We start from the raw sequence: 20812 nt of genomic DNA on the forward strand, positions 1-20812 counted from the left end.
AAAACCATTATTAAAACATTTCAGCTCCTGAAAACTGCTTTTCCACGGTATCTTTTTTCTTATTTTATTAGACCATAAATATGTCAATACAATTTCATTAAAGGCATAATGAAAGACATTTACCAGCAACGGTGGGAAATGGGTTCATTTGACAATTTGCAAAACGAGAACTGTCAGTATTTCTCTAGCTTTTCCTGATGCCACTTCAGGCTTTGGACTACTTCCCCAGGGGAAAAAGCAGATAAAATGAATAAATGACTTCCCCCCCAGCGATGTAAAAAGTCTATTAAATGGCTCTGTGACCGCGTGCTTTCTAGGAACAGGCGTTTGGCACGGCGGAAGGCGCCGACCTCTTCTGAACTAAACCGGCTAGAATTCAAGCCAAAAAAGGGGGTGAGTTTCTGCCTCCTCCCTCGGTGCTGCCCATCAAGGGGGAAGCACAGCGGCACGTTTCCAAAGGCACGAAAAGCTCCTGGGTATGGTGCCCGCATCGGCAGAGGAAAGGGACGTTGGTGAGGGACAGCGGACCCGAAAGGCAGACCTGCGCCGGCCGAGCAGCTCCCCGGGGAGGAGAGGTGCTCCCCACCACGGAGGCAGAGCCCCCGGGAGCTGGGCAATGCCAGGGATCCCTTGGGGCTTGCCCGGTTTCTCTTACTCTCTCCCCGAGGACCCGCTGCCAGCCGTTAGCAGAGACAGGATTATTTGGCACTCCTCATTTCTTACAACACCGTGGCTCGGTAAGGCAGGCTGTATTTTTCTGCCCCTGAATCCAGAAACCACAGGGTGCAGCAAAAGCAGTGCAGAATTGCTAGACAACATATTTGAAATCATCTCTGTTGAATCTATCACATTTCAGGGGTCTTGTTTTGATCAAAATGCTCTTCAATTCTTGACAAACTATCTCCTTTTCTAAATATACTCCTTCTCCCCACTTCCACTACATCCCAAGGGTGAACCCGTCTAAGATATTAAACCACATGGACTGAAGCTACAGTATGGATATACTTTTTACTACCAACAGAAGGAAATGAGAGGAAAAGAGAGGAACACATATTAATTCAGAATTCCCTTAGGAGAAATAGCTCCAGCCCCAGCCTCCCCCGTATATACTATTACTTCAAGGGTTGTCTTCATTACAGAATATTCCCAGTGTAAACAAGAAGTCTGTATTTCCTCAATATTGAAAAACACATTTTGGCTTTGGTTTAGTTGAATTCTTCTGCCCTCTTCTAAGCTAAGGAAACTCAAGCAAGAAAACAGCAAACAAACAAATCATCCTCCTGCCACCTTTTACACTACATGCTTTAATCTTTCAATCACCAAATTTTTTAAACCTGCCACATCATTAAACACCACAAAAAGCCAGGCAGAACGAAAATATTGTATCACCAGAGATACATAGCTCTAGCACAGGCTCATGAAGGAAAATGTTTTTACAGCATTTCCTGAAAAAATCCACATAATTGGATAGCCTCTGCAGCGGAGCTGCCTCTTTCCCTGCTGGGACTGAACAAACCTCTTCCAGCAAGGAATTACTTAGTGCCTGGCAGTGGGACTGGCAATAGTCTCTCTCTGTGTCGCTATGACTGAGATTGGACACTGCACCCATGTTGACACATCTTGGGTTTGAACTCCTGCAGACCATAGGCAGGCAGTTTCTGTGTTTGAATTCATTCATGGAAAGCGCAGTTTGGGATGGCTTAGGGTTTTCTTTATGAAAGATTTCTACTACCACTTACTATGAAATATATAGGAATTGCCTCAGTGCTGGTCAGATCACTAAAGAATTGACTGTTCGTTCTCCATGATCTTAAAAGCGGACCTATTTTTGAGAGCTCTTCTGGTCACATGCAGGCTCTCCAATTTTATTTAATATCCAGCCTATCTGAAGTGCCAGCAAAGAGGGAATTTGAGCACTTATATTGTGGGAAATCTTGAGCGGGGCCTCAGAATTGTTTGAACATGCTGTCAAAATAAAGATTACTCAAAAAATACCAACCTCTGCAGCCAGAAATGTGCCAGTCTACCGCATCTCAAGCTTTTGCTTAATCCAAGACAGCCCTCCGAGATCAGTCGTCCTGACTGCTGGCACACCTGCCCCAGGCTGGAGATGCTGGAAGCCGTGTGGTCCCTCAGCTGGAGCCAGTCTGCTGGTGGATCCCCCCAGAGTCCCGTTCGGTGGCAGGCGCCAGCAGCTGCTCAGGGCAATTGGCATCGCTGCCCATTTGTGCTGGAGGTGGCAGTAAAAGTGACAAGAACATCAGTCTCACCGAGATGAAATGCCCTGTCCTGGGAGCTTGTCACTTGGCACAAATTTCAAAATCAGAAAAAATGCTTCTACCCCAAATGCCACCGCGATCAAACCCAGAGAGGGAGGAAGGGGAGGTTGTTTTGTATTATGGAAGTATCTCTTTTAGGCTAGCTCTTCTCGAGGGTGACAAATAACTCCACAGTACCTGTGGTTCGACAACAGGCCTTTTGCCTGGCCCCAAAACTGCCACACCATCTTTCAGTTCCACCTTGCTTCCCTCCTCCAAGGGCCCAAGAGTTTTCGAGTATGTTATAAAATCAGTCTTGGTGCTTCCAAATTAGTCTGGACACAATGCATTTCAATTAAACAAGGCTTCCAATAATGTATTTCAAACACTTCCGATCGAAGACTGGAATGAGTAAAAATGGTTGGGAGGAGTGACAGAGATCTACTTGGGGAATTTCTCCTGCAAAGGAAATAAATAGAAGGTTGTTAGATACTTTTGCACTGCATAATCAGTTTGTACTGTTAGCATCCCCAGACAGCGGTATGCGTACAGAGGGTGCTGCAGTTGGGATCATTCCTCCTCGCCGGCAACAGCTGCAGCAGCATCTTTCTGACACCAGTTGGCTGCAAGAGACCCAAAGGAAAGAACAGCAGCAGACTATAAAATTGCCGTGAGCATAAAGTTACCATCTTCTCCCCAGAGTCTGACCTCCACAAGCAAAAGCTCCCTCCCCAGGCCCTGAAGGCGCAGTTAATAACCTTCAAGTCTGGCCTGCCAGTGAGATTGTTCTCCTGGAAATAGGGACCTGGAGCCTACCCCAACTCTAAGGACCATCCACAGATCTTACGTGAAACAATCGTTGGGTAAAACACAGAAACAGCCAGCAGGCAGAACGACAAGATGCTGCCAGCAGTGAATCCCCAGCAGTCCTCTCTCTTCCCCACACATCTCCCTCCTGCCCTGCAGAGTAAGAGGGATCTCCCTGCTGCTCCCTCCTTATTTCAGTACCAGTTTTGAGCCTCCTCCTCCCTGGGGCTCTCTTCTGTGCCCTCCCTGGGAAGGTCTCTCTTGCTATCGTACCCCCTCGTGCTGGGCTCCTCCGGGAGCAGAAGGAGGCTCTCACGATGAATATGTGCATCCTGAGTCCGCAGGAAAAGTATCCATATGCTGTAGCACAGCTGAGATTTCAAAGCAGAAGTTCTTTCTGCATCAGAGTTGAAGCAAAGCTTTGGAGGCTTTTTGTGGTCCCCCACTAACTGGGAAGTGCAGAATGGGTAGGAGCTGGGTCCGAGTCTTTCATCAACATGCGGCAAAACAAAACCTCCGCAAAAATATTCCAGATCTATGATGTCATTTACCTACATTTGAAAACTACTCCCACTTCATGGCATTTGAACCACGTCTGTCTTCATAACAGAGACCTCCCATCTTCCACATCAATACATTTAATTCTTTACTGTTCTGGTGTCAGTAAGAACATTGTTTAAAACTGTTATGAAACATGTCAGTAAAACATATGCCCATTACGTAAACTTATATGAATGCAGTAGAACTAAAAGCTGTGCTATTATGTTAATACTATTGAAAGCACATATGTATATGTATATGTATAGATGTGTGTGTGAGTAGCTATATTGATACAGTAAGTGTATGTGTGAAATCCAGCCCACTGCTGTCAGTAGCAAAACTCCCTGTGGATCCAAAATTATATAGAACTTCATCTTATATATAATAAACAGATTTACAGGTATTCTAGCTGAGACTTTGAAGACCACCAGGAGGATTTGGCATCCAAATTCCATATGCAACTTCAAAAGTCTTTGCTTTGCTTTGAAAATTTGTGCCTGTGTAGTCAACTGCATTAATCAGTTGTCATATACAACTGCAGGTTGCTGTCAAATTATTGTTTATTAACTGCAAATAATTGCATGTGCACATTCGTATGAACTTTATTTATGAACTCGTTTTCTCAAGAAGCACACCTGTGGGTGCAAATGTACACATCCCATCCTGACAATTCAGTCCTTATCTTGTACCTGCTATTTAGTCCCTCAAAAAAACCCACAAAAACCAACTAAACAAAAAAGAATTAAAAAGCTTTTCCCCACACTTCCCCTGGAGCAATATCCAAAATATACTGTTGGTTTTATCCCTGATGAAATCTTGAAATAAAACAAGCAAACCCTTCAGATGAACTCCCCAGGCCTGAGCAGATTTAGTTTAATTTGCCACAGTCCTTTGTGGAGCTGCTGTTCCAGGGAAAGCAGCAGGTCTTGATCTTGGGCTCTAACAGATGGCCCCAACAATATGACAGTAATAGCATCTGACATGTGTTGTTTCAATGATCTCTCTAACTCTCGGAGAAGTATGCAAGCATTACATACCGTGTGCTGCTTCAGATTGTTATTTTTGGCATGCTTCTGCTGGCATATGTTATGATGAACCATTCACAACATCTTACATTTCCATCATAAAATAAAGGGGAAATAAGAGAGTAGGTCCATAAGCCTGTCATTTAACCTTGTTCCCAAGGTAACATTTCCTTTGCATATGGGTCAGCTCCACAGAAACCAAAACCCAAACTGCATTTTGAGCGATTAGCTGTATTGCAGGAAGTGGAGTCCCAGGGATGGTAAAGAGACAAGTTGATGGAAATATTTATGCCCGGCTCTCGGAGTGTTTTGCAGTGACACATAATCAGAGTTTTCTACAATATGCATTCAACGGTGGCAATCTACAATCTGAATGGTACCTGGTGATCAGGGAGCTGTGAGGAGCAGAATCAGAAGGCACTGAGTGCCCCATTGAGGTGGAGCTTTCCTGCTAATTGCAGGGGTAATGAAAACATCCCCTTTCAAGCCCAGAGGATTTTCTTAAGGAACTTGTGATTTTACTCATTGCCAGGTTTAACAAAACAGGATTTCAGGCAGTGAAATGCTTTCAGCTGCAAGCAGCAAAATCTAGCTAAAGCAGAAACATCAATGATTTTCACTGAGTGCAAGTCATTGAAATGTCTTAGCATCATAAACTACTCTTGATTGCTTTTTTCACAAACGAGCTGCTGCCAAATAGAGGACAGACGGCAACAGGGAAACCCATCTCAGCTGCTTTCCTCCTCAATTTGCAGTTACACCCCCTACCATTTTTCCCCTTAAAAGCTTATCTAGCTCCTCATAAAATTATTTATTGTTATTGCCATGTGGGTTGTTTATTCAGTCGATGAAGGACAGGCTCCGGCAGCCCTCCATCCCCTATCCCTCCAGGCCCTTACCTCTCCTTGACTTCAGCCGACGCTGCCTTTTCCTCTGGCTTGGCTCAGCCTCGCTCGGCTCCTGTAGCCCCATCTGCCCTTCACAGTCCTGTACCTTTTTAACTGCCTCTTCTCCAAAGGTGCAGGGACTCCTTTTAGTGCATCTGAAGGGGCTCTTAAGCGGAGAGGTGTGAAAAAGCTACAGCACAGAGAGAAAGGTAAAAAAAATCATGGGGTTTGGTTGTTAGGTTTCAAAGAAGAAAGCCAAACATTCTGCAGCACAGCCTTGAATTTTCCTCTACATGAGGAGGAACATTACATGTATTTGTCACAAAGGTACCAAAGCTCCAGCATACAAAACTACAGTATTCGCACCAGAAGTATTACAGAAGAGACGTTTCAGGAGTCATAGCCGCCAAAGGTGGCCACTTCTCTCTCACTCTGGCTACAGAGCATGAGAGGGGCTTAGAAAAAATGGAAACTAAAAATGGAGAGTCCCATCTAAGTGACATGGAGAAGAGCTTCTGACTGCAGTGTATTGAAAACCCACTGGGAAAAGGGCAGGGAGAAAAGCAGGGAGGAGCGGGGAAGAGGAGCTCTTCTGCAAGAGCATCTGAGCAGGGAAGGAGCCACTGTGATGGAGACAAGGCCAGCAGCGGACTGGTGCTCTTTGGATCCGGGGCAGACAGAAGACTTCAGCCTCCACGGAGCCGCTGGGGCATCAGCACCGATGCCAACATCTCCAGTTAGCAGCACTCTGGATATTTACACATAACCACTTGCACCAGTCTCCATGATGTCTCGGATTACAGCAGAAAGAGTGGGACAAGGCAGAAGGTCAAGAGGCAACCAGCCTGCTTTGCAGGAGGGACAGTCTCAGCTGGCTCTGGGGAAAGATTTCCACCGTTGGCAACACATGAAGGGGCTGCCCTCCGGGGAGGTTGCGATGGGCGAGCCGGCCAGAGCTCCAGCTCCCGTTTGCTCTGCAGTCATCAGAGGGGCTCAGTCCATCACCCACAGGCAGAAGATGGCTCATGCCTTCTTCCTTTCTGTATCATAGCTCTTCTTTCCTGTGCTTTTCCTTCCCTGCATGCCCCTTCCAAACTGTCAGATAAAACACTCGGTAATAAAGCAAGTGGCACTGACATTGAGTGAAACCAAGGACTGTGAAGCTGGCACTTCACTGAGATGAATGGGGTGGAAAGGTTCGTGCTTTTCTGTTAAGGCTGTCTGCAGACTCAGACAGACAACATTACATTAATTAGACTGTGGGAAGATTTTCTTGGCAAACAAAATGGTTAGAAGTTCCCTTGATTTAACAGAACCTTAGATTTGGTACTCTATGATGCAGTCACGCCAGTCTTGTTAACTCAACAAATAGCTGGGTCTTGGACACAAGGAAGTTATTTTACACGCAATTACAGAGAAAACCTGTAATTTCTCCCTAAATAAAAAGAACTTTTCCAGACAGCTCCAATCCATGCTCTTGTCTTTACAGTTCAGTACTCATTTAAGAGCAGTTCTAGTCTGAGGATTATCTTTGCAGAAAATAGCATAGTCGGACTCCATACTTACAATTTTTCCAGAGACTTCCAGATCAACTCACCTTGCTAAAAGTAACAAGACCATAATTTCTTTCTCCTAGACTACTTGTCCTCCAAATTCAGCCTGGAACCTAAAATTCAAAAAAGGCTATTGTAGCTTTGGTTTTCTACTATCTCAGGAATCATCAGTAATAGTGATCGAAAACATAGTCAGGAGTTTTAACCACTTTAGTCATTGCTGTGGTGCCCCCAGGGTACGCAGGAAGACTACAGCCAACCCGTAGGTCCTTTCCGTGCGGACACAACGGTGGTCCCGCTGTCACTGTGCCTGCCTGCTGCCGCTCGCCTGTTAGCACACACGGTGCCTGCCGTATCGACAGCCACGCTCTTTTTGCCTGTCCCTCAAAAAAAAGGGTTACCCCTTCCTCCCTTATTCCTGGCTGGTTCACCCAGCTGCCAAACTGCCAATACCTCCAAGAAACAACATACAGATTTTTTTTTTTTTTTTTTTTTTAAATCAGGGTAAGGTAGTTTTTATGCTAATTCAAATTCCCACTGTACCTCTGGGAGGAATGCTCACTCTAAGCAGTGGTAGCTAAGCTAAAGGAAAAGAAGTAAAACCCAAGTAACTATATCCTAACACCAAGCTTCATCTTGCCCCTTCCAGTTCTTGATGCACAGAGCCAGAGTTCTTGGGAGAGATGGACCATGCATTGATGGATGGGATGTCCAGCCCAGACGAGAGGTGCTGGGCTCCCTTCTTTCAGGCAGAAGAGCTCTTATACCTTTAGTCACTTCTGCTTCCAGCTGGCTACTGCATTTTGGAGGAAGAGGGAGGGGACTTTCCCTGCCTGAGTTTTAAAAGGGAAAGATCACACACTCCTAATTTTGTGAAATTAGTCCTCCTGGTTCCAATCAACTTGTTCCTGGCTTTCAGGAGACTTGCTCAGGGAAATGCCTGAGTGGAAATCACAGTTGGACTTTGGCAGTCGCCTAGTCCAGACAATGGCACTTTGGGGTCTTTCCAGAGATTTAGGCACTGGGAAACGCCAGAGTCAAGACTTGTGGCACTTAAGGAATTCAAATACCTCTAGGGTGTAAGCGGGAAAGGAGCTGGCATTTTCCATGCTTTTCGACTTAGGTGTCTACATTTTGCCTAAACTATACTTTCACACCCTCTATTTTGGCACTGATGCCTAAATTCAGGAAAAGACCTGTAGAAGACACAGATACTCTCCCACCAACTGGCTACCCCTTCAAGTAACTCCCACATGAACAGAAAATTGACAGCCTGATGTCAATGCTGGTGACGTTAAGGTTGACAGTAAGTGCCTCTCCATTCCGTAATGAGACGGATACTTTATTCCGTGCCTGGTGAAAGCTAGAGAACAGGCAAGATCAGGCTGGTGGAAGATGAAAATGTTACTGGGAGAAGCAATCAAGGAACATTATAAACAACCTTTGGATAGAAGGTGCATTACTCTGGTTTGCAAGCAGGAGGCCTGGTTAGATGCCCAGCAGCACCTGACAATCATGTAGCTGCATTAGCTGGCATGGGGTCTCTTGACTCCAGCTGGTCAGGAGCTTGTAAAATGACTGTCCATTACATTTATTACCTCCTGATTATTCTATTTACAACACGCTCTCCCCAGGGAGTCCCCTGGAGCTCCCCAGACGAGCTGCTGCAGAATCACCAACTGCAGCAGTTGTACTGTGGAGGCTCCTACTGTATGCACACGCCTTGGGCATTCAAGAATCTGTGCTGGCAAGCTGTTAGTTTTCACCTATAATTACCAAAATGGCTTGGGATCTGCCTGTCTGTGAGACACTTCTCTCCCCAGGTGATCAGACTGTCACAGTGGCACTCAGCGGATGCACTCAAGCTGTCGCCTTGCCAATTTAAGGAAGAGCAGGACCTGCTTGCAATGATTTTGCTGAAGAGGGCTTCAAGCTTTGAGATATTTTCCCTTAGCTTGAACAGAAAGGTAAAATTCCCTGGAATCTCTTGACTTTTACAAGTACCCCATAAAATCTCACAAAGCTTTTGCAGTGATGATAGCAGTGGTAAAGAGGGGGCATGCAATCAGTAGTTGTGAGTTGGACAGATTATTGTTTATCTACATTTCGTTATTCAGTACTTAGTCTCTAAATAAAAAGGACGCCACTGGATTACGCATCCAAATCAGCAAAAATGAAGGACTGTATCTTTTTTGAGAACTTTAAGGAGAGTGGGGGAGGAAGGGAACATAGGTCACTGAAAGAAACAAATCAAATTAACGGTAAGATTTGCACTGGCAAAGAGATTTTACATTTCAGAGTGGGACACGAGAGCCCTCCACATTTTCATTAATAAAAGAACTCATGACCTACTATTTCCAAACAATCCGCCCCCAGTGTTCAGCTCAAACACCCGAACTATCAACACTGTGGGAACAAAAAATGTAGCTTGAGCTTAATTTGGTTCATTTTTTCCTTTGTAAAGCACCACACATCTTAGCCTGATATTCATTTTCCCTACAACTCTCTACCTCATTTACATTCACATGCCAATATACCTGCTATCAAATTTGCTCACACCATTTCCTTGTAGACCCCAAGAGCTGAGCATAGAAAGTTAATGTTGGTAGTTTAATGCCTTGAGAGGGAGAATTAAAAGCTGTTCTCCTGGCATCAAATTAACCCCAGCTTGTTTGAATATAAAGTATATAGCAAGGGGTGAGTCCCTTGATCCTTATCAGATGGGTGAAATATGCTCACATGTACAGAGATTGAGATTAGCATGAATTTACATAAAACAATACAGACTTGTGTGGAAGAGTGGGCTGTGTAAGGGAATACAAGCACACACCCCCCGCCCATCGGCAATCACTATTCAGTAGGAACGGTCACGTTTGTTCCATGTGATGGAAGAACAGCAGATTAACCGACTGTTTTGACACTGATTTTGGAACAGATCCTTGAAATTAGCTGAAGTGTAGATAATGGGGTCAAAGAGATTGAGGCTATGAACTTACTGACTCCAGATAATAATTTTCCCAGTTTTTACCCCATCCATAAAGCCGTATCCTTGGTGTATGTCCTACTTCACCGCCTCCAGAAGTTCAGGAGAATAAGGTCTGTGGCTCTCTGGAAGCTCTCCTAACCCAAGTGATTTCCAACACCCTCAGAGCAGGGCAAAGTGACCTGGCCTTTGGACTTTGACACCCAAACCGCTAAGAAAATTCTTCGGATCTTAGTCCACAGTGGGAGGATCTTCACAGGATTTCTTTGCTGAGCCATAGGGGCTGTTAGAGTCTTAACTCAAAGCCGCAGCTCACTCTCAGGAATAAGCCAGCAATAGGCTTACAAACTAAATGAGCTACAAGTTGCTGCCTTCTTTTGCAAAATTCCATTCCTCCATGCAAAAGATTGTTTTACTTTACATGCTTAAGTTTGCTTTAGCCCATCTATGGGAGATCAGAAGAGATCTTACTCTGTCAGGCACAGAGCTTACTGGTTAATAATCAGTGATTAATGCCTCAAGCAGAAACATGGAAGATGGTCATAGAAGAAAACATTAAGCAGGCAGCACTGTGGTTCCTACCACAAAAATAAGATGCAATCTGTAACATTATCCACATTTGGCTTAGAAAGAGATGGCAGAGCTTCTGATGGCACCATTATTACAATGTATTAGCACCATTTGTGAAATGTCCCGGTCACAGTGTCTCAGGATGGTTGAGGCTGGAAGGGGCACCTGGAGATTGTCTAGTCCGACCCCCCAGCTCAGAGCAGGATCAGCCAGAGCAAGTTGCTCAAGGCTGGGTCTTGCCTCTAAGGACACAGACTCCACAACCTCTCAGGACAATGCGTGCAAGTGTCTGACCACCCTCACAGTAAAAATGTTCAAGTTCCATCTCCTGTACAGCAGCTTGTGCCCATTCTTGTCACAGGGCACCCCTGAGAGGAGTCTGCTCCTTCTTCTTATCCCCATCTCCCATCAGGCATGCATACCAATCGATAAATTCCCCCAGAGCCTTCTCTTCTCGAGCCCTCCCAACCTCTCCTCGGCCAACACATACTCCAGCCCACCACTGTGTACCGATCCCACAGCAGTGTCATCACTCTGAACAAGCACAAGATCATTTGGCAATGCTGGTGTCTGCATTTCTGTTACACTCACCCTGTGTCCTGCAACACCGGCCGGTCCAGCCCTCAGTGCCCCCGCCCTGTGCGGGGTCTCCCCGCTCCCTGAGATGGGTTTCCATCCTCCTCTTCCCTCCGCGACCGCGTGGCTGCCAGCCAGCAAAGCAGGGCTGTCACCTCCACAGGGTGGGTGAGGGCTGGGAGACACCCTGCGCTGGAGTACGAGAGCATCCACGGGAGAGGGAGGAGAGGAGAAGGAAGTCCTGGTGCCACCCTGTGCTACGGCGTCTAGCACAGGTGTAAAACCCGGACTCTCCTTCCATGCCAAAACCAGCACACCAGACCAGACAGGGAGCAGGAACTAAACCACCACCCACCCTTTCGCGGGTATGGCTGTATTCGATGGTTTCACAATACCACAATACAGCCCGCGGCTCTCCATCCTCACGCTCCGGCACATGCTTCAGCCCGGGGATGTCACTCGGACAAATATTCTCCTGTCCTTGCCCCGAGCGAGCCACTGACCTCCAGGGACTCCCAGCGGGAGAGCCCACACGCGCAGCCCGAGGACGTGAACCGCTCCTTGTCACCAGCAGTTCCCTCCGGTGAATTACCCCCCTTTAACATAGCAGCTGTGATTTTTTCAGGATTATATAAACAATGCCTGTCTCCTTAACTATCGAAGTTCCAATCTTCCCTCATCACCATACTTTCTGGGCTGTAATTATAACATTATTAACGGTTATCCATCCTCTGTGAAGTAAAGTAATCTTGACTACACCAGTTAATCAATACTTGGACAAATGAACTGAGCTTTTCCCTGGGCTAGGACAAGTAATTGTAATTATGAGATGTGATCAGCTGGTGCAGTACGGTTACTAACACATGCATCTGGCACAGGAGTGAAGTTTTAAATATCTATCAAAAGGCTCTGGTTTCACAGAGACAGTATTTCTTTAAGTCTAGTTAAGCACTTGTCAGAAACCATTAGCTTTAGCTAATTCCTCCTTCTGAGGAATGACAAGCAAGAGTCCAGTGGACTGACTATTGAGATTCCTTGCTGGCACCGTTGTCCATCTGTCTGTGCAAGTGCTGAGCAGAAGGCATCGCATTCGCAGCAAGGTCACAGGGCATCAAAGGGAAAAGCATCAGAAGGTAGAGTGGATACGGACCAAAGAAAACAGTAATTTACTGCAAGTCTTGAACACTTTGAGGCATCTGGTAGTCAATATGGGTTAGTTACGTTATGTTTGCTCTGCTTTCTGCATGAGAACCACACGTGCAACTTCACAGAACCCTGGGCAGCAATTACGACATAGGAGACCATGGAAAAATCTGCTCGAAAAATAATCTGGCCTCTTTTTAATTTATGCATACATACATACACAAACTAAAAAATAAAAGTTCAACTGTATTGCCTAACTGAGGAGCCACGCACAAGATTAATTAGGGCAAATGGTAATTTAAACACAGAAGGGAAGGAGGGCAATAAAATACCAGTTTGCTTGTTTGCTTTAATCTTCTAAAAAGACTAGAATAGGTTAGGGTTTGGTTTGGGCTTTACAGATCCCAGCACTGGGAAATGTCCAACAGTGAAGGACATGTGCAGGCTGAAGGCACTTACGCAAATTTATAAAGTAGATGTCCTGTCTGTCATCTTACCATGAAACATTTTTCAGAAATCAGCACGAAATACAGGTCCTTTCTACAGTAGCAAAGATGAAGCCGTCTTCTAAAAGGGAAACACAACTCACCTTTCACCACGTTGTAGTGCCCCAGGCAACTGAAAATAAGCTCACAAGAGGGAATCATGGAGAGCAAATGCTATCTACAACAACTTCTAGGTGAGAGGGCCAGGGAGGCTGGAAGTGGAGCGGTCATTCTCTTCAACTTGGTGGTGCTGGAAAGGGAAGATTTCTGTTTGCACCACTTGCTTACCAACAGAGAGAAAACATTTTTTCCCAGTTTGTGGCTTCTTTCCGTTATGCTATGCCCAGTAGAAAGCAGGAACTCAGGAATTTAAGGGAATCCAGATAAATCTGCTGTAGCTCCCCAGTCACAGCAAATTCTGCCCAGACTTACTTTAAGAGAGCCCTGGGACCACCCTGGTCTACACCTCTTAGCTCAAAGAGCTACCTAACTGCCAAGGACCATCACAGCCTGGTAACTCTTCGGGCAGATTCCTCCTGCTCCTCCAGACATGTGATTTATTCCAGAGCTAACCAAAATGGAAGGTTTCACTTAGATTCAGACCACTGCCAAGGTTTGCCTGGAACTTACTAAGGTCAGAAAGATACGGGGCGAGAGCCATCCAACGGAACGAAGATACCTAGTAATGCTACATTTGCAGTAACTACTCAAGGCTAACTTTACAGAGAAAAGCACTCACAGGTTGCATTTCATATCATCCTCCTCATGGGACAAGTTTGCCCCTATTGCCGTGTATTCACTCCTGCAATCCAAAGGGAACGCTGCACTTCTCCGTTGTACAGGGAGCAGATTAACTGTACTACTGCAAATCCCAGCCATGAAGCCAGTACTGCTGGCTTGCCCAGCAAACCCAGGCCAAGTGTACTGCTTCCAGAAATGGCAGCAGTAAAATCACCCACAGACTCAGCAGACATTTAACCAGGCACATCTATCCCAGTGTCATTGAGAGAGGTAGCCCTGGAACTGAGGATTCTTTTCCTGTGCATGGACAGAGGTACTGGAGCTTAGGATTTAAAACAAACTAAGAAAAAAGGGTATTTTTTTTCCTTAATATGCTAAGATTAGGTAACTCCAACTCTTCTTCTACTGATAATCTTAAATGCCTCTCCCCTACCGAAGTCATGTAGGCTGTTTTTGTCTAACCTTCTGCCCCTTTTCCATTGTATCTATAGGAAAAAGGCAGATACTTTCCCTCTGCTGTGCAGAGTTCCCCCTTGGGTCTCCAGGAACAATGTGCCAAATGGGTGCTATGAAATTCATGCTCTTCAGTTGCGCTGAAGCCACTGGCAGGTGCCATTCCCAACAAGGCATGCCCCCTCCGCTGCCCACCCTACCTCCTCAGCAAGATCCTAGATTTCAGCACCCACATTGACTGCTGCTGCTGCCATCAATTTAAGCAGCTCTCAGACTAAAAGCATTTTTAGCATCAACTTTATACTCATTGTTTATGGTGAGCATAAGGGTTAGACTCAGATTCTCCCATGAAGTGACAGTCTCATCACCATCTAGCAGGAGGGGCTGCAGCAAGTAATTGCTGCTACTGACTTCTAACTTTTTTGTATTTTAGCTATGTAATTTGAAATAAGACTCCTAAACCCTCAACTATGCAGGCTGTTACCCTTATTAATAGCTTTCATAGCCATCTTTATAGCCATCGCCTTCTTCCACCCAACCCGCTGACTCTCACTGGATTTTAAAAGCTCTACTGAATTTATACTTTGGGACAGGGATTGCCCCTTTACAATATATTTGTCCAGAATCTCCTTCCAAATAGCCCTGATAAGCACTAATGTACCATAAATAGTCAATATTAACAAGTGACTAATTATGCTCTTCTGGCAGGCTGGTCCTAGATTTTCCCTCACCCAAACACTCTGACCCCACGAGCAAGAAATGTATGCAGTCAGGGCTGGCTCACAAACATTTCCAGATTAAAACCTGAAACTCCTTATAGTCCAAGTGATTTCTATTCTCAATAAAACTGGGGTTAAAGGCAGAAAAATGTCATCCTGTCTTGTAAAGCAGCTTAGCACATTTACCAAATGCCTCTGGGAGAAGCATCCCGTTTTCACCAGAGCTTTATGTGGCCAATTCAGCTGTAACAGTTCAGGTTACTTTACTATCGACAATTTGACAAGTGGACTCAAACAGGAAATGTTTTGTGATTTCCTTTCGCAAACCTGGATGGGGAAAACATTAAATAGAAATTGAAAACTGAGCTCCCTTGGCATTCTTCTTCTGGACCTATTTTCCCAGGGAATTTAACTTCATTTTTAGAGGAGTGTTCCAATAGACCGCTGGAAAGATAACAATTGCTTCATTTCCCTTCCCTCCAGCCTTAAACAACCAGGATTTATACAGTTATTTTTATTCTTTTCAGATACCGCAGCCTTGCCTGTTTATAAAATGTAAGAGGTAGACAGATAATTGTACTATTTCACTAGTAAACAGGGAGCTGAATATGAAACTGAGCTCAGAATTGGAAACCCTGTCAGAGTGTTGGTGAATCATTGTATGAAACAAATTGTTCACTTTCTGTTCAGTCCATTAGCTACAAGGATGGAAAGAATTGCTCTCACAACGCATAATGCTGCAATTTCCTATATTCACTCAGCACTTCCCCTTTCCCGTCTGCAAATCAGAGGCATTACATTTGAGATTTAATTCGCTCCCTCTAACCACGCTTTCATTCCCAACTCCGACAAACCAAGCTATCGCTCAGTGAAAACGCAACAGCTTTTACATAGCATTCATTAATACAGCGCTCTTCCTCTCCTTTGGAAATAAGGTAATGGCAGGAAAACACAGAGAATTATATCGAGGCCTCTGTGCCTATCCAGCTGCAAACAGCCCCGCTTTTGGTTCTCCTGAGCTTTTTGAGACACGGCACATCAAAACTCAATCCACACGAACCCCGTGTCATTTCTATGCCAGATTTTGCGCCGACATCGCGACAAGAAAACCAGTACTCGCCTACAGGTACCACGCGGCTGCCCGCGCCCTTCCCTCGTGTTTGTGAGGCTGGGGGAGCTGCCGACATTTCTAACAGTGCCCAAGCGTCGGGCTTCCTAAGCTCTTTAACGCGATTCTGCCTCTGAAACGGGGCAGGGATGATTCTATCGGTACAACCGAGAGCCCCGACCGTCCCGGAGGGCCTCACGCCGGCAGCGAGGCTGGGCCGACCGTCCCGGGCAGAGCCCTGCGCCACCTTCACCCCCAGGCCCGCGCTAGGCCGCCCGCCTCCGCGCGGCCACGTCCCACAGGGAAACCGCCCTGGGCACCCGCCGCGGCGAGGGCTCCCGCCGCCCGACGGATCCACCGTTCCCCATCGCTGGCCTCGGAGACGAGGGGGGGGGGGGCTACGCTGGGCGGCCGAGAACGACCGCCCGCAGGATGGCCGCAATGGCGGGGGGGCCTGGAGAGGACGACTGCGTCGCCGATGCCCGGCGCTGGCAGGGACGGTGCTGGCGGGCCTCTGCTGTGCCTTTTTTTCAAGCAGAAGCCAGGTATGAGAAGAAAAGATTTGAAAGGAGGGCTATGAAATAAAATTCTTGGCACTTTTCGGCCTCCCTTTACTACCTTTCCTGCACATACGACAGCATACGTTAATTGATCCCACTAGACAGACACCCACAAAGCCTGAGGAGCTGCTCTGTAAAAACAAGTCACAGAAGACAAACAGTGGTCGTTTGAGGCCACAGGAGCAGCTAGGAGCGGGAGCTCTTCTCTGGGACTCGGGTGGCTCCGCGACTTGTGCCCCTGTCCATTAGCACGGGCCAAGAGTCTTCCCTCGGGTGCAGGAACTGTGCTGACCAACACTGGGAAGAAGCAACGAGATCTCGGAAAAGACCAGACCTCGCTGCCTCTGCATCTTCTGCGCACTGCATTTTTGTTCTGGAGATAACACTGCAAAAGAGGCTTTTAAAAAAATGCCTGCAAATGAAATAAGGAACAGGCCTTGCGTGCCCAACTTACGGCTCTAGCTCCTGCTCCAGCAGACACAGATCTATCTCAGAAAACAGTGGCTGGATCGAGACCTGAAGGTAAAATGTAGCCCTTCCATCCAGCAACTATGAAATCTATTTTGAGCTACTTCTAACTGAACTGACTGGCACTGGCACTAAAATGCCTCTTCGAACATGTGCTGGTTTTGCAGCAGTTGAGATTTTGACTCCCCGGTTCCCATCTGATGTAAGACGCTTGCTTTTGCATAACTTTACCTGCAAGTGATCTAGCAGGTGTAATCATTCAAAGGGAATTCAACCAGATTGATCCACAGACAAATTCTGTTAGAGTGGCAAATCCACTGTGTGCATAACCTGAAACTCATTTACCATTAACTGGCCTTACTCACATCTCTGAGGTTAGCAACTCACTACATGGAGGGATGGTGAGGGAGGGTAGCATTTTAGGTGAACCTATCAGTTGTCAAGCCCTGGGAAATGACAGCATCACGTCTTCAGCATTACTCTACTTTCATGTAAAGTAGCAAGACTGGGTAGGGAGTTTGGTGGCAATAAGAAAAGCTTGAGGCAGAAAGAGCTAAGAACCTCAACCATTCCATAATTAACATCTCTCTTTATAATCCTTATGGAAAAATAAAATAGTAACACGTTTCAAAAGGTATTTTGCAAAAGAAATAGAAAACAAAACTGATTTAATAGGAAATAAAAGTGATGCTGGTCTCAAATCACCCACTTCATCTCCTGCAGGGAGGCAGGGCTGTTTGGCTCTGGAGTGCTTTATTACTGCTCTGTTATCAGAACCGTATTCACGCTGGAGCTCAGGCAGAACCCAGTGGTGTAGGCGTATTTGGGTTGTATTTCAGGTCATGTGCCAGTTTAACACGGACTGAAATCTACCTCCTGCTGCTCTGCAAACGCAATTCTTTTCCTCCACAGGTGGAGCGTGGCAACAGCAGCTTCTTCTCCATTATTTTTCCTGGACATTTGAAAATTCTGACTACATTAAAAAAATGTCCACCTGAATATCCATCACCCACTTGCATTTTAAAGTACGTGACTATGTAACCCATTTCACACTTATTCCACCTGAATAGTCCACTCCAGGCCAAATCCCAAGTAGATGCCAGCACTTATTTTTAGTCTCACCTTAACATCTCAGCAGTTGGCAAAGAAATACAAATTCTTACTCTAAGGTGTTGGAGGGCCTTTTTAAACTAAATGTAGTTGTTGCAAAATGTTTTGAATAGACATCACTGAATTCTGATTATTTTGTGTTTACTTACCTTTTCTCTCAGACCAGTACCAAAATGAAACAACACAGGTTTCATGGAGTATTTCAACCGAGGAGGACATTATTTAGCCTCCAAGCTCAGTTAAGTTACAGGAAATTGCCAATAATGATGCCAAGGACATCTCTACAGCCTTCACTATGTCAACTAGAGGGACTAATTACTAATAAATATTTGCTAGTATAACCAGAATCTATTAGCTCCATGTCTCAAATGTACTTTGAAGCCCAGAAGAGGAATCTGTCACTATTGACCTATTCTTCACTGAGAAAGCAAGTATTTGTCTGTGAAACATCTCCAGACTTCGAGTGACTGATACCACAGAGCATAGCCATTATATAACAATACCACAATTATTCCATTTGCAAATTATTTGGAAATACGACAATGGTTCCTACTGAGATAGAAGGGAAGATGCCATATTTCTAAAAAGGCATAGACTGTCCTGCTGAAACAAGAAGAGAAGTGTCCAGGTTGGGGTGGAAAGCTGACTTCCTGAATGGAAGAGTGTTGCATTGATCCTTACCTGGCCCTTAATGTAACACTGGGCTGAGCAGCAGGTGTGGTCCCCACGTTCCCTGGCCAGCTACATCAGGGGCCAAAATCAAAGCTCCCTTCTGGACTACACCAGTGGGTTTCTTTCCCTTGGAAAGCAGGGGAGTTAGGGAGAACAGGCTGCTCTGTGCACATATTTCAGCAAGACACAAGGTTGATGTGTGGCTGGAGCACTCAGGCTCAGGAGCTTGGAAGAGCTCCAGGTTCTCCAGATTGTTCAAGGGAGCACAGTCTTCCCGAAAGCCCAAACGCAGGCACAGATAGGATGAAAAATGCATTTCTATTTTGTTTATAAAGTTGAGCAGCTTTAAACCTTGTTTACAAAAAGGGCAAATGCTGGTTGCTCACAATCAGTCTTCTGCCTCTGGGGCACTAGCAGGTAACTCGCACACAGAGCTCTCTCAAACAGCCTATGAAGTTAAAATAGAGCACCATAGTCAGCATTTAAGGCTACGCTCCACGATGGATCCTATTCATTCCCTAAGGGAAGACAGAAAGACGAAGAACCACTCTTTAGGGTTGGTCAAAGACTGAAGGAGGAGGCAGAGGTGCAGGGGATGTACAAAAGCTCCACAGTGGTGGTTGTTGACCATTACCGCTTTTGTGAGCCGGCTGGAGCCCTTTCATGAGCGGGCTGAAGCCTTTTCCAGGCAGTCGTTCTAAGGGACTTCAAGACATTGTATAGCTTCTCCCCTGGCCTAAGTCAGGACCGACTGTGCTATTATCATTCCTGAGAGATAGCAGCCTAACCTGTTCTCTTAAAAACTGATGGAGGCTCTGCTGTCTCCCATGTTTCACTGTTACATAACTTAATGCTCCTTTCCTTGCAATTTAAGTCCATTAGCTCTCGAGGCCAGAGAACAGTGTGTCCCTTCCGTTTCTGCAGCTATTTCTGTGTGTTTGAAAAAGGTTATCACATCTCCCCTCAGTCTCCTCTACTCCAAACTAAGCAATCCCAGCTTCCCAGTTCATCACACAGAAGCCAGGCTGCTGCTGGCTGGTGATAGCTTTCAGTAAGTGCTGACTGGGCTGGATTTGTACCAGCATCCTGTAGGTGAAAGCCTTCAGCAGATTTAGCTCTCTGAGCCAGGCTGTCCTTTCAAAGATGTGAAACTTTCTTCTGTAATCCATTACAGCGTATCAGTAAATATACATTACAGTACAGTGAATTTCTGGAATTTTCTCCATCACATTGGGATATCATAACAAGAAGAAAGGAAAACACACCTTATTTCGTGAAAGTGTACTAAAGGGCTAAACTTAAAACAGGCTTCTAAACAGGTCTCGAAGCATAGAGAGGGAAAACGCAATGTATTGCGTTAACACCTTCCCCACTCCATCCCCTCTACCAAACAAATGAAACAAAATGCACGAACCATGTCTTGGTTTGCAAATGAAACTTGGTATTTGTATTTGCTGCAATGTCTCGGAGTGTTGTTTTTCATTTTAGACTTTGCATGGTAGTAAACAGTGCAATGCTTTACATTCATTAAGCTCGGGCCCATTTACTCTGTGCAGGCAAAGCAAGTGCATATATCTCAGACCCATAAAGCATCAGTTCAGAATTACACAGGAAATAAATGAGCCTAAGCCAGAAGTCCAATTTCCAGAGTCCAGCTCACTAAAGCTAAACAAGCACCTTAGATAAATATGGCCTATTTTAAATGAAATGTTAGTGTAATTTGATAACTGTCAATAATTCCCTCATTATGCCTAAATGAGCTTGTCATCCAAGGAGATTGCTGCATGGCTGATCTTAATTTGCTAATAAAAACCGTAGAGAAGAATTTCAGCTAAGCTGGAACTATTTGATTCATAAAAGTGCAATAGTGCACTTTTTAAAGCATTCCTTCCCAGTCCTGGCTCCTGACTGGCTGAAGCCCAAAGCCAGTTTGCTCTGCAGCCTGTAAGAAGGCAGCTTTGCTACGTAAGAACAATGAGCGATTGTCTCTCTAAATCACTATTATTCCTTAGCCCATTATATTTAATTTATTTTTAATCATGTTGTATAATAGAAATAAAATCATTGGATTAAGCATATATCTAGCAGCAGGAGCCCATTATCCTTTGACAATGTTCTGTTTCATTGACATTACATCTTCATTGTAGACAGTTT

The 20812-nt window shown here is 45.4% G+C and overlaps 1 protein-coding gene across 1 annotated transcript in view; it reads right to left on the reverse strand.

The window, feature by feature from the left end:
* Positions 1-1230: 1230 nt before the first annotated feature.
* Positions 1231-20812, reverse strand: part of TPH2 (tryptophan hydroxylase 2) — a 73412-nt gene continuing 53830 nt past the window's right edge. The window contains exons 12-13 of the mRNA XM_030003190.1: positions 5530-5707; positions 1231-2717 (exon numbers count right to left, since the gene is read on the reverse strand). Coding sequence (XP_029859050.1) covers positions 2614-2717; positions 5530-5707 — 282 coding nt within the window. The 3' untranslated portion in view covers positions 1231-2613. The remainder of the gene's footprint in view (positions 2718-5529; positions 5708-20812) is intronic.

The sequence above is a fragment of the Aquila chrysaetos genome, chromosome 26 (assembly GCF_900496995.4).
Source record: "Aquila chrysaetos chrysaetos chromosome 26, bAquChr1.4, whole genome shotgun sequence".
Taxonomy (NCBI): domain Eukaryota; kingdom Metazoa; phylum Chordata; class Aves; order Accipitriformes; family Accipitridae; genus Aquila; species Aquila chrysaetos.